This window comes from Lepisosteus oculatus, chromosome 8 (genome assembly GCF_040954835.1).
Source record: "Lepisosteus oculatus isolate fLepOcu1 chromosome 8, fLepOcu1.hap2, whole genome shotgun sequence".
Taxonomy (NCBI): domain Eukaryota; kingdom Metazoa; phylum Chordata; class Actinopteri; order Semionotiformes; family Lepisosteidae; genus Lepisosteus; species Lepisosteus oculatus.
In genome coordinates this window covers 53,195,471-53,210,423 of record NC_090703.1, presented here as the reverse complement: position 1 = coordinate 53,210,423, position 14,953 = coordinate 53,195,471, and the positions used below count along the sequence as shown (strand labels likewise).

Here is a 14,953-nt window from a genome sequence, read left to right as displayed (position 1 = left end):
ATATTACAGATTTTACAACTGGCAATGCCATAATCCTGATATTTATGTTGTCTGTTGTTTTATGTGTTTACTATTAATTTTTAAAAGAAAGATGTACCTCAAAAGCACAGGTGGGACTGAATATATAATTAGCTATTATGATGGAAATCATGGGCCAGAGTTCAAGAAAAAATTCTATAAAACATTACTGTAAAGAAACACAACTAGGCAGTTTAGTATACTTCTGAAGAATGTCAATAACCAGGAAAGAAAAACTATTATTTGGCTTTAATCCTGGCCCCAGCATAACCCCAGAATCTACAAAAGTGGAGTCTGTCAATGTCACTGTTAATGTAATATCCCAGACACAATCTAATGACGGCTGTAATTATATATGAATATGTAATGCAGGACATGTCTATACAGAATATGTCTATTAAAGGACAAAAATCTTCCACACAATCCCAATACAAAGGATTGCAATTCAGTGTTTGAAGGGGACTGAACAGCAATACTGAGAGTCCAAGTTCCCCAAATAATATTTTAAAGATGAGATAAAACATGATAGAACTGTGATTCTATAGACACTAATTACTATTCTACTACATTTTTGAAAAGGAAATGTTTTATTTTGAAGCAATGGAAAAATAAGTTGTTACTTCAATCTCTATAATTATGGCAAAGGTTCATAGTGAAGCGGTATTATTTCTCCAATGCAGAAATCTATATCATTGCCATACTAGATCAACCAGAATAGTTTTGAACCTCGTAAAACAGAGGTTTGAGAAAAAGAAACTTGTTTGTTACTGTTCCAATATACTCAGCTTTGAAAAACACAATGTTTTTACATACACCTTGAGTGGCTTCGAACTGAGTGGTCACGTGTATAAAAATGTAATGTTAAAACACAATGAAACATGAAATTAATACATTTTAAAAATATTAATATTGACTGTATTTGACCTGTATGATTGGTTATCAGAAGATGTTTTGTTGTTACAGCCAAAATGTAAAGCAATCCAATCCAACATAAAGTGACAAAAGCATTCAACTCTAGCTTCCATCTTGTATTATTCCATGTATTGTTATAAAATATTATAATAGACAGACTGTATTATATACTGTAAAAAGGTTTATTAAAATTCTTACATTTGCCTCAGTAAATTAACATTTTATTACTAACATTTCCAAAAAAATAGTTTGGGGTTACAAAAACTGATAAAAAAGACGGCATAACATGAAATTGTCCCTTGGAAATAACATAATAAACAAAACAAAAATCTGAAATCTGCAATTAGCTCCAAAACTAAGTATATAAGGTATTTTTTTCTCTAGGGAAAAGTTAAAGTGATCAGGAAATTATGGAAATAGAAACACAGTTCCAATAATTGGCAAAAGCAAATGCAACTATATATTTAAATTGACCACATTTTATAAATAGTTGTGGAAATCGCAATTTCAGGCATTACCTTCAGAATTTAAAGGTCACATTTAGATAAGTCCCATTACAAAGTGTGTTGTTATGAGGTAAAAAATACAGCCTGCTACACCAAAAAAACTTAAATCAGGCACCTTCAATGAGTAAAAGATACAGGAGATTATCTAAAATGTCATCTGGCATAGTCTTTCCACAACAGACTGTATAATGCAATTGCATAAGTAATGTTGAATTATTTTTCCATTAACTGTACAATACCATCCCCAAAAATTAGGTATCCAACAAGCCTAGAAAGTAGCTTCATAAAAAGTATGTTAAAACAAAAACTGAATAAGTTCCATTTTTTCATGGAAGGTACTGTAATTGTTTTCATGGCTTTTTTTCTTAACCTCTGGGTTCTTTGAATACTTTTTTCTGTTTGAAGAGTCTGTCTTCTTGTCACGCTCACCTAATTGTTGAAGGGTCTACAGCTCAAGCGCTTCAGAATCACTACAGTAGGAGCTCTCCTTATAATGCATTACACGCTTGATGTTATAGGCTTTTCTGTTTCTGAAGATGATTGCATTTTGTCTCTTACTCCAGTATTCCTTTTGTTACCGACTATACTTAGCTATTCAGTGAATATTTGAACAAGACATTTTCTTAGTCCATTTCATCTTCTATGCCTCTCTTATCTACTGAAGCAACATTTTGAAATGATCACTGACACAATGCATGTCTCTGATATTAATTGTTCTGCACCAGAAAATATTTGATAGCTGTGCCATATCATCATCAGTGGTGACCAATACTTGTTTTTGTTAATCAAAAATTCTGTATTGCACAGATCAACACTGATCTGCTTTCTCCTTCATAAACTGCAGCCCTATGATAATAATACTATTAACAAAGTTAGTTCAGTGCATCTAAATCAAATGGTTTGGCTGCAGAACCATATTATTATAAACAATAAATAATTTGCCTAATGGTGTTGCATCAATAAGCTAAACATAGCAGCTCTTGCCAAACAAGCCCTTACACAGACTTTATTGCTTTAAAGCCACTGCAAACAAATAAGGTGTGATTCATTCACAGGCTGTCTCTTTTCTTCTGCAGTAACTGATGAGCTCAGTATACTGTTATACCCTACAAAACCTGTACTACATATATTGGCCATACATAGTTTTGATAAAAAAGGTTACACAGGATGATAAAATTACCAGAAACAGTGCATTGCATTCCTGTCTATTAGAAAATACTTTAATAAAAGATTGCTTCATGCTGAACTAATCATACTCATACTTGTAAAACCAAGCAATATGTTTTGCATATGCATTTGCATTACAGTATGCTGAAAACCACAGTTTCACCATTTAATGTCAATTACCATCCACATCTGTACTGTAAACATCTAATGATAAAACAGGCAACCCCTTCTGGATGTTGATAAGATCAGTGACAACTTAATGTTGCCTTGTTAAGATAACAAAGAAATAGAAGTGTAATCTGCTTCTGACAGTGTTGTCTCTAATAGCACTACATTTACATAATGAATTTGTCCTTTATATTTAGCATTTTTACAGGACTTAATAAGAATATAATCACCAAGACTAAGCTCGCACGCTCAAGCTACTTTAAACATCAAGGGTGTTTGTCTAATCACTGCCTCTGTAAAGTATACAGACACCAATTTTCAAACAAATACAGTTCTGTGCACTAAACTGGAAATATGATAACATTAGTATTCCGGCCCTTCACTTTATGACAGGCAGTAGCATGTCTACCATCTATTCAGTGAGATCAGCAGTGTCTGACTGTGGGATTGCAGTCCCTTCATGACAGAGAACGGGTATCAGGAAAACCTGTCAGACGTGTCTAATTCAGCATTTATCAAAGTTATGGAAGTGTGCTGAACATACAAAATGTATGTTAAAAAAATGTAAACAAAAAATGTATTTTTCACATTCCTGTAGTTAACTTTGTATGTTTTATATGTGTGAATACAGAGAGAGAGACATACACATGCAGTATACTACATATATGCTGATAACTAATGAGCTTGCGATTACAGGAACCTGTTTCTGAATCCCACTTGATCATTTGCTTTAATATTGATAATTACATTCCTCTGAGGAATTTTCCTTCCCCATTCCTTTGGGTTGTAATTGTCTATTTTATAAATTTATAGAAATCAAAGGTCAAAGAAAACACTGATATAGTTAAAACAAAAGCTTCTCACCAGCTCCTACAGTAAAACTATTAAATCATCTTATTTGTCACACCATGCTTTCTGCTGAAGCACTGACCTTTGAAGCCGCAGAGTAAATTGTTCAGTAACATTAAGGTAAGCTATTAACTGGAGGATATTCAAATACAGTCCAACCAATCAGAAGACAGATAATTTCTACAGGCTTTCATGCTTCCTAAGTAAAATTAATTGTTCATGGATTTCAATTATTTTTTTTTCTTACACCAAATATTATTCAGAGTAATTCAATTATCCCTTTTTCAAGGTAATCTCAGTAGCTACACTTAATGAGATAGAGAAACACACCAAACTGCAGTTTTATGCCACCAGTATTATGCCAATAATTTATCAAATATTGAAGATGGAAGAATACATCCATGAACATTTATGTACCTATTTCACAGCAAAAACAATTTCAGAGGTGAAATATAAGAAAGTTAATAATATAGTTTAATAAATGTTGTTTTGCCTTACCCTTACATATTGGGCTGCATCATCAAAGAATACAATACATTTCTATGAGACCACATTACATGAAAACATGTTGATCATTTCTGTTAGCAGAACCACGTGCAAAATTAAAGATTGTTTTCTTTTCTTAACACACTTTTACAAGTTTGGATGCTTATTTGTTACATCACTCAAAAAAGGAAAAAATTAACCATTTAATTTATTGAGGAATTGTTACAGAAGCACTGAAATAAGCTATTAACGAACTGACATCAGTAACTCTTTGTATATGTAAGACTTGGTTTGAAAACCTAGTGGTTATCATCATGCAATAAAACATTGGAATACTAGTAATACAGGAAAAGGTTTCATCAGATAAGTAAAGTGTATATTTAAAAAACAAATACACTGAAATTAATATACTTGTACAGCAAGCACATCAAGACCACCATTCAACACCCATTTAGTGAAAACTGGGACAGCGAATGACTTAACCCCCCAAGTCTGATAAAGTAAATCTCTATACGCTTGGGTTAACCGGAGCACAGGCCATGAGTACAAGACTGTAACCAGCAGCACTACATGGATGCGACTTAAAAACGTTTGCTTTTGCCTGGGTTGGTTATAGCAGGGCTCCAGACAATGCCATCTTTAATGTTTCTTCTTTTGTGTACTTTCTTGTCTCTGATTAATGAATGGGCTTGTATTTGCTTTTGCTATTACTCTAAATCTAAACGTCTACCCATTTGTACAGACATTGCTCTGGAGCAGTCTGAGTGAAGTATCTTGCTCAAGGGTTCGACGGCAGTCTCACCCCTGGGATTTGAACCCACAAATATCCAATAACAAGTCCAGACCTCTTACCACTTTTAAAATAATAAAAATTATGTTTCTATTAAATTTAGAATTGTCTTGAGATATTAAATACAGAATTGTGGTTCTACTTGAATTACATTAATCTCATGTAATGAAAGATTATAGCCTGGTTGTTACATTAAGGGATAACTTAACTAAAGTCCATACACCGTACAGTGTTCATATTGGACAAAATATAATAAATAGTCCTTTATGTATTTGTAGAAGGCCTCACAAATACCAGAAATATTTAGTTACAACTTAAATAAAAATAATGAAGTAACACATGAGATGATTACTAGAAATTCAGTTTGCAGTTCTCTTGCACTACAGATTTTGCATTTGATCCTATTACAGATGCATATTTAGAAGTACACAAAAACATCAGATTGCTTGATGTTATTACTCCATTACTTTATCTTGCCTTAAGATACACCCCTGGAGTGCAACAGGAACATTCAACAGAGTATAGCCTACACCATGCAGGATACCTCTGTTCTGTTTCACAAAGGAAAAACTGCATCACTGACCAGACAAAAATAAAAGCATCTTACAATGTTTTGGAAATAAATGGATGGAGGGGTCAACTACACTGTGGTAACAATTTACCAATGCAGACAGACAGAAAACAAAGTGAAATGTCAGGCGTCTGAGGTAACCCTGCTGTTCTCCACTGCCACAAATCACGTTGAAGAACAAGAGCAGTAATCCACAGCCTCGCTCCCTGTTAGCCACCATTCCCAACTTCATCAACATTCCTCTCCCAAGTTCCACTCACCCATTCTTACAGGTCTATTACCCTGCACTGATGGACACAGTGCTAACAAGATTCTGTCAAGCTTACTTAGGCTGTTCTCTGTTTAACTCAGATTTACATTCACGAGGTAATTACTGTAGGCCTTATTAGGTCTATGGTAATTAGCACTCTGTTATTAGCTGTGATGGCAGGAGTGCCAGAGAAAGGCTTAACTGAAGTGTGAGGGTGAGGGCTGGAAGAGGCTTCCTGATCCTCCTGGGCTTTGCTGGCTCTGGGAGTGCTGCCTTGGGCCTCCTCCACCCATGAGGGCTGACATTGGCCAGATAAACAGCGTGTCAGGCAGCAGGGCCGAGGACTAACTTTAGAGAGCACCCGCTAGATTAGCACTCCACTGATAAAAGAAGTTCCTGGGCCGATAAACTGTTTCACTTTTATCAATCGTCCTTCTACACACCATCCACTCTTGAGAAGCACCCTCTTCAACATCACCGGAATTCACAGCTGCTTACAGGAATTGACTAATTACAGTAATTCCTGAGAGAGCAGCTCTTTATTATTTCATTATTATTTCATCTAACAATGTCCTGAATTCAAAAGGTATAGATAGACTCTCTGTTGAGGACTGTTTTATCAGACATTCATGGACTTCATTTTACAAGACAACAATGGCCCTGTTCTAAGGATAGTGTTGGAAATAAAAGCAAAGGTACAATCGTGTGAATCTTTAGTGCTGTATTAATAAAATCATTTTAAAACTCAAGCTGTAAATTTTCCTTGTGTGGAAACATTTTGCTCTAAGAAATAGAAAGGGAAAATTATTGGTCTATTTAAACAGCTCCATCTAAACATGGATGGCTTAATCTAATACAAATTATAAGATGAAAATCTATATATTGGCTAGAACCCATAAATTGAAAGATCCATTTGTTGGTAGAAACACAAAGAATTGACATACAATTTGTAGAGACCGAATGGAAAGATGGCTAAAGAAGCAATGAAAATGGAACAGCTTGGCTTGGAAAAGCAGAATGTATGTCTTTACGGGATATCTGCATATGGAGATTTAATTATGCCTGTGCCCATATTTTAATAATATTTTAATATTAAGTTATTTGTATTTCATTTACCACATGTTAAAATACCTTTGGCTTTTATCTTTACCTTCCCTTTCCTTAAAGAATGGTACTTAAAGACTCTTTTGGAGTTTTTCCAAATTCTCCCCATGCTTGTTCTGATGTCCTCTTTACATGTTAATGTAGTAGGACAGTCAAACTACTGTATCAGTACTGCTTTTGTCTGTTATTTATTACCAACGTTGGCATGCTAAAAAATGCTTTCAATTGGAAAAGATAGGCATCTTCATTTATCATGATCAATTTTTATTTCTTTGCTGTTCTTGCATGATCTCCTTTTTTAATGATGATTGTGGTAATAATAGGTATTTACCATTTTTGTTAGTCATTTGTTTTTAAGACAGAAGTGGTTGATATTTTATTTAAAAATAAAGGATGCAAAACTATTGTTTTAAATTTACCTTTAACAATTTTAGTTTTAGTAAGAAGTATTTCATTTTAAAATTTAACTTTTATTACCTAAACAAATGTAATATTACAACAAATAGAGTAATAAGCAAGACAAAATATCACATAGTAGTACTTGGAAATATTGTAGAGGTGTGCGTCAATTTCCAACCCTATTTGAATTGATTTAGCTGATGTTCGATGGAATACTGAGAAACCAGACTCTGAGATGGCTTAAGCCATGTATTATAATGCTATGATTATAATGCATTATATTGACTGTAATAAACTGCACATCTTTGTGTTTTTAATCTTGTACCTAGATAGCCAAGATAACTTTAGTTGGGTCATCCAAAGAGGTCTGTAGCTCCAGATGAAGCTGGTAATTGAACACGATACCAGAGGGCAAAAATATGAGAAGGCTTCACCTATTCTGTCCCCACTATGGGATTGCTGCAGCTCGGCTTTATCATTCCACAGCATTTGGCTGTTCTGGCGAGTGATAAAATAAGGCCTGGGGCAGTAGACTTGGCAGGGTTTCTGTGAAATGACATGCCAGGAGCTAAGGCGCTGCACCAGTGTCACAGCGATGGAAGTGGAACGAGGTAGACTGGAATAAAATGCCAGCAGGCTGCCTGGCATCAGTGCCTTTTCATGCCAAGCACAAATGAGATTGGCATTCCCTGAGATCTGCCTCTTTGGTGTGTTGCATTGCATATATCACTTAGCAAACGGATACGTGTACACCAGACAAAATACAGGAAGCAATGTGCAATCTGTGACAGGCTCACCTCAGATCAAATTAAAATAAGACAAGTAGATACTGAAGCAAATACATAAAGATTGTCAGTTCTATCTTTGTTAAACTCTGTGTAACTGTTAAACTGATACTAGAATAAGGTGCACTAATTTGTTTCTTAACTGTATGGAAAAAGAGGTAAACATTAATGTAGAATGTTCTGGGCCACATGGACTTGTTTTTGGCTACTACTATTTAAGTATTTGTAGTAATCTTTGGAATCTTTTTCTGCATTTTAAAAAATTTCCACTGTAGAAATGTATTCCCTCCTGTGCTTCTTTTATTATGTCAGACATTTCTGCTCAACCAAATTCAATTGACTGCATATTCCATTCCTTGGCTTTTCCTTCCAGTGTTTCTTTTCTGTCTGTGAGCTTAATATCACAGCAGTGCTGGAAATTATATCACTTATGTTTGCTCGTGATATGTTAAAGATGCACAGTTGTGTCATAAATAACATTTTAAAATGAGAAGTGTTTATATAGAATTTGACATTTTTTCAAGATATTGCTGCAGTCTGTTGTGGCATTAAAATAGCATCAATCTCCTCAGCTGTGCCTTGTTTGGTTGTGCCAAGTGTGTTATGGCGGACTTGAGAGTCTTGCTGTATAGTTTTCAAACAGAAGATAACTATTTCAGAATTACTGTTTATTGCGTTGTGCTTATACTGCTGTCATGTGATCTCTGCAGAAAGCCTATAATAACTACTCAACTAGGGTTACAAAATTACTCCAGTATGTTGGGCAATTCTGTCTTTTTGTTTCTCCAGCAAAAAATGATACTCTGGATGAATTTCTAAGTAACTGCTTTTCATTTACTGTGAAATACACAAAGCTTAGTAATGCACAGTACTGTATATAGGATCTGGAGTTTCATGTGAGATGCTGTATGTACTAGATTTGTAAGAGTACACTTACAGTATTACTCTAGGTGTTTAGTGAACCAAGACAGGGGATTTAAAAAAATATATCTAAACAATGCTGCAGAAAAAGGGCTACACCACTCTGCACTGAGGGTATTTTAAAATTACCTGTGTGCTGCTGTGTTTTCTGATCACTGAATGATTAAAGAAACTGCATTCCAGCCAAAACAGAAGATGGAATTCTGTTTTCTTTAATTACAGTGTATCTCAGTACTGTTTAAATAATTATGGATGTATAATGCTCCTGCATTGTAAAGCTTTTTTCTTATGGATTAAAAATGCATTAAAGACATTCATTCACAGTAACTGTATATTTGTATAATCTGAATGCACAGATAATGTCTTTTTTTAAACAGTATTGTAGATGTTGTCCTGCTCAGAAATCAAGAATTCTTCTGTGGCCATATTTTCAGTGTGCATCAAATGTGGATTGAGAGACATTTAACATTATTAGTACAGTTGTGTCATAATTAACATTATTAGTACAGTGAACAGATGTATCACAGTAACCATAACAGTAAAAAGAGAAGAAAGCCCTGAGGTAAGAACTACTTTGCAAGACTTTTTATGCTATAATGGATCAATATTGAATAAACTGTTAACCTGCATAGAAAATAAAGATACATCTGCAGTACCTTAAAAAATGTTTTTTTTAAAATGGATAGATTTAATTCAGATATACTGTACAGCATATACAGTATACAAATAATCTATTTTTCCTTCTTATAGCTCATTTCGCACCTCGCTGAATTTTTCTCACTGTGCTATAGAATTCTACTTGATTAATCTCAACACTTGTTCTACCTAAACCAGCATGAGTTTAATCAAATAAAAATCAATATCCCTGTAATAAAATTGTCCTTGACATAAAAGGCAACTGTGAAACAATATTATTTTCTAAAATAATTTTCACAATTTTATTTCTTTAGCTGTTTTTTTTATATAGAGAAAGTGTTACAGAGCATCTGCTCAAGGATTTTAATGAATTGAAAATATATTGTTGAATAAGCTTGCTGCATAGCATGTATTTAGAAATGATGCACAAGTTACTTTTTGAGAAAGTAAAAAAGAAAGTGGAATCCATCTTAAAGTCCAATTCTGACCAAAATGAAGAAAAAAATGCCTCCAAATGACAAGATACTATTTTACATTTTTTCATTCTTGCATAAGCAAGCCCCTTCAGTGATTTTATTTATTCTTTCATATCTTTTTCTACTTAACATCAAAGAATTAAAGGCAGTCTTTAACACCTCAATCCAGGTTACACTCCCACCAGATGTTTTCAAAGGTTTATCAGGTTTGATCATATTAACATTAATTCTGACAACTTACGTCCTTAAAATCATAATTACAACTGACAAACACAAATAATAGGGAGTGTTTCAACTATTGCTGTGCCTATATTTTATAACCACATAATTATATAAGAATTCTCTAATTATTTGTATTTGTGTTGCATTGGTTGGCCCTTCTTTTATTTGTGTATTGAATGTGACTGCAAAGAAAACTCAGTAGCTGCGGGACTGAACGTTAAAGTGGAGTGCCTTTTACACGGATGCCCTTCGATTTTTACAGTGAATGCACCCTGGGTATTTGCTTTCAGGGAGCCAAAGTATAAACTATGCAATAGATCAGCAGTAGATGCCAAGGAACTACATCAAAAAACACTTTAATTGTTTGACCAAGTACATTTTAAACATTGAACACATCTGTGGATCACAGCAGCATAAGGATGTTATTTGCAGTAAGAATACTAAGATATCTGTAAATGTTTTGCCTGCCACTTCCAACATTTGTGTTACTGAAAGTTTCTGAAAACAAAACATTAATCCGGTCTATAAACTTCCAAAGGAATTCATTATTATTTGAACTTCAGACTATAGCACTTGATATATAACCAAGTTATATCATTAATAATTTAAATATTCTATTTTAATCAAATCAAATTATTTAGGCTAGCATTTAAATACCCCATATGTTAATTTAGTAGCCAATAAACATTACTTAAGTAAAACTGAATTTACAAAATGTAAGATATTCCTTATCAATCAAAACCTGACAAGGACATCAGGTGAATATATTTATCATTTCAGTGTATTTAAATGCCAGAAATGGACAAAAAATGGGAAAAAAATAATCAATATGATCTCAATTAAAATTCACATAACCATATAAAAAACTATAAAATCAAACTGTGAAAAAAACACAGGTTGTCTGTTCTAGCAGCATTTACTAGCAGCAGGGAAAAAGCACTGTAAGGTTTGGAAGGTTCACACCTATCTTCTCTGACACAGAGTATACATTATATGATCATCTCCAAAAGTACATTGAAGTACAGTACATGCAGCACTGAGCCTCTTCAGAATAAAGAAGAACGCTACAAGAAAAGCTGAAGCAAGAGTCGGCAGAAGGGAAAAGAGAGAGGAAAGTCCATACAGCACAAGCAGAAAGCAGGAGGCTGATTTTTATGAGTAAAAAGGAGAGAGGAGAGTGAGGAAGCAAAAGAAGAGAGAATTCCAAAGAGAAAGAGAGAGTGATCAAGGAAAAGAGGGAGGAGAAAACACAAGAGCAACTGAGTGGGTGAGCCTGGTATACAGATGGTGGAGTCTCAATCTTGATGTCTACACACAGAGACCTTTCAACTTTCTATTAATGTAGCCGTTCATGGAGTGTTTAAGGCCCTTCCAGAAGGCTGACAGTTTGCTGTATTTGCAGGAATAACTATATTACTGAGAGGCCTTTAAAAAAGCTGACTATTGATTAGAAAAGTGACTTCACCAGCATAAAATACATGTAAGACAGAAAATTCTTGCTCTGCAGAGTATGTCCACTTGAGTTTTTTTGCACTTTATTTTTAACTGTTTAAAACAAATTCAAACTTTACAAATAAGAAAAAAGAATAAAAAACAGACTGCTATTTTTGCACCATGCAAATACATTTTCTGCATTGCTAAATTAAATATGAATTAGGAATGTCTTTATAATAATTATTAATCACTAGTAACAGTACAGTTGGTGTTTTTCATGTTACACTAATTAAAGATTACCTGGCACAGTGTATGAGAGTTTACCCCAGTGTCTTGGCTCAATTCCACTCTTGTCTTGAACAATCCGGACTACCTAAGGTTCACCCTTAATTGAAAAGGTTCAGTAAGTTCTCACTCCACCCCCTGATCTGCTATGCAGTGGGGCTGCCGGCACTGAACGGCAGCCACACATCACCCAGGTAGGGCTGCACTTCAGTGGAGGAAGAAGTGGGTTCCCTCTTTTAGGTTAAGTATTTTACAGTCCTTTAAGATTAAATGCACCATACAAATTCAAGGAATTTTCAATTAATATAATGACTTTATTGTATTACAATTATTTAAAATATGTTTTAGTTAAGCTGTTGTTGATGATTTTACAACTGCTGTCAAAAAATTAACTATCATATGGGATTTGGAATGTTCTACAACATAAACGTATTGCAGGGGTTTCCCTTTAATTTTATTACAACTGTTGGCTTCAATATAGTGATCTGTTTCCACAATGACGGACGCAGCTGGTAGGGAGAGACGAGAACAGCAGTAGACTCGATACAGGTCAGAGACCCCGGCCAAGACATGGTCCCACCACAAGGTGGCTCTGCTACTAATTACAAGAACTGCAATTAGTAAGGCATTACTGTAATTCTCCTTCGTTTTTGCAATTAATTGGAAATAAATACTTTTACTGAGACTGTAACAACAAATGCGTGTTAATCAGGATTAACTTAAACTACATCATCCATATAACTGCTTAGTCCAATGCACAAAGTATGATTTATCAACCGTAGATAAATTCATATTGTCTGCCTTATGTTAACCTTTCATTACATTGAAATGAATGCAAATACTGCGAAAAGCACTATTTTATGTGGCCTCTAGAAGTAAATACCAGTAACCTCTGCACGAACAAGTAAAAAGTCCTGTAATGTATTTAATCGCCACGGTATTGTCTGTAAGTACTACCTGATTCAAGAATGTCAGCTTTAGAGATACAACCAGTGTTAATAAATCATAAGGAAATGTTATTTTGGAAATTTCTCGCAACAGATGATCGTTTACAGCGACATGGAATACTGAAAAATTAAACTCTAGCTGCAAACAACACAGAAATTGTTCTAACGGGCTTCCAGTAAAAACGGATTCAAGGGGCTGCAACACTGCCAGGTGAGGTAACAAATTAAAATGCATAGGATTTCCCCATCGGTCATTTATGAAAAAGTTCACACCAATAGTTGTGGCACGCATCTCAAACAAAAGACGTGAATATACCTTTTACATGTATTCTCAGAGAATGACACACTTTCAAAATGCTGTTACTATGTACTGCGTGTCCACTTTTTAAGCAACAGATTTCATGCAGATTAAGTTGTTTGTGCGTAACTATAAAACAATTAACTTAAAAAATGTGATGCAAAAGTACTGCTTAAATTAAGCTACACTTTCGCTCTATACAATAACAGGCACTAAAGATGGATAACTTCTTATCCGTTTGACGCCTATTAAAGACTCATTCTCTGTGTTAAAAATACCAGCCTTGAACTTAACCCATCAATGCAAGGAAGCACTAGGTGTCTCTCTACGTGCATTGAACATTTTTTGATATAGCGCACAAAGATGTATTTATATATATTGATAAATATAATGAAGAAAGAGTAGAAGCGCACAGAAGCGAGAATCCTGATCCCTCTGCTACGTGTACTGCAACCATCACATCGCAAGTTGCCACATAAACGCCGCGTTTCAGAATGTCATACAATAAAAGCCGGTGCATTGATGTAACCAGTTCAGAACGGCATGGATGCTCATAACAAAGGCATAAAAATATAAACACACTTTAACCTACCACTGCTGCTCTAGTTCCCAGTCCCTAAAGAAGTCAAACTCAAATAGGTCCATGTTGGGTCCCCCGCAGTCTGATTCAGTAAGGTGTCCGCTCAACGTATGCGCCAGCCTGCATATACAGCGATTGCGTGTGTCTGCTAACTGTAACCAGCCGTACTGTACGTGCTCAGCTCAGCCCAGCCGCCGGGGAGAGCAGCGCTAGAGCCCTGTGCCTGCCTGGCTGGCTGAGAGAGGCAGGCTCAGCAGCGCACAGCTCGGAAGGCGGGGTTTCAGGCGCCCCGAAGCCGTGACATGGAGCCGACGGTGGAGGAACTAAAGGATCTGGCTGTCATGATATCCAGGTGTCAGTAATAGCGGCAGGGTCAGGCCCTCCCCCTCTGTCAAAATCAGCTGTTCAGCGGTGGATGTGAAAAACGACTAAGTATGTGAATTTGTCCTATGAATAAAACATTATTATTATTATTATTATTATTATTATTATTATTATTATTATTATTATTATTAAACGGGTTTTCTCACTTTCTGCTTTCTACCCATTTCATTCACCTGGAAAGTTTACTACCCCAGGCTAGGATGGACAGGTGCGTACCACACTTATAAAGAATTCAGTGATAAAGCAGTACAAAAGCAATGTAAAAAAAAAAAACAATGGTTGCAAAAGACGAGGTTGTTAGGCCATGATTTCTAATGAGTAATATTTACTGGAGAAAACGAATTTGTTAATAACTTTCTTCATTGGTATCCTATGAGACATGCACTTTTCTTTACGCACAATGTATCCCTACAAGAACCACATTATTTTATATTGTTGAGATAAAATTGTAATATAATTTTGCTTTAAAAAATAAATGAACACATTTATTTCTATAAATTAATACATGTATATATAGAAGTTCAAGTAGGGAGCTGTGTCAGCATGCGAAGCCTGCGAAAGAGCAGGTAAAGGTTTAAGAAAAAGGTAAAGAAAAGAGACGCAACGTTTCTTACAGCTGAAGGAGGCTTCCCAGCCAAAACATTGTGTCTCTTCTTTTCTTCTCAGCATGGAATAAACCTTTTTCTGTTGCCATGTCTATACAGTACATTCCGCATAATAGTTTAGGTTGTAGATTTACAGAATTAAAAGTTTACATAGTATTGG

At 35.0% G+C, this 14,953-nt stretch overlaps 1 protein-coding gene across 3 annotated transcripts in view; it reads right to left on the bottom strand.

The window, feature by feature from the left end:
• Positions 1-14,026, bottom strand: part of aff2 (AF4/FMR2 family, member 2) — a 193,316-nt gene extending 179,290 nt beyond the window's left edge. For all 3 annotated transcript variants that reach the window (XM_015351809.2, XM_015351811.2, XM_015351812.2), the window contains exon 1: positions 13,817-14,026. In XM_015351809.2, the coding sequence (XP_015207295.1) occupies positions 13,817-13,869 (53 nt within the window). In that variant the 5' untranslated portion in view covers positions 13,870-14,026. The remainder of the gene's footprint in view (positions 1-13,816) is intronic.
• Positions 14,027-14,953: the final 927 nt, after the last annotated feature.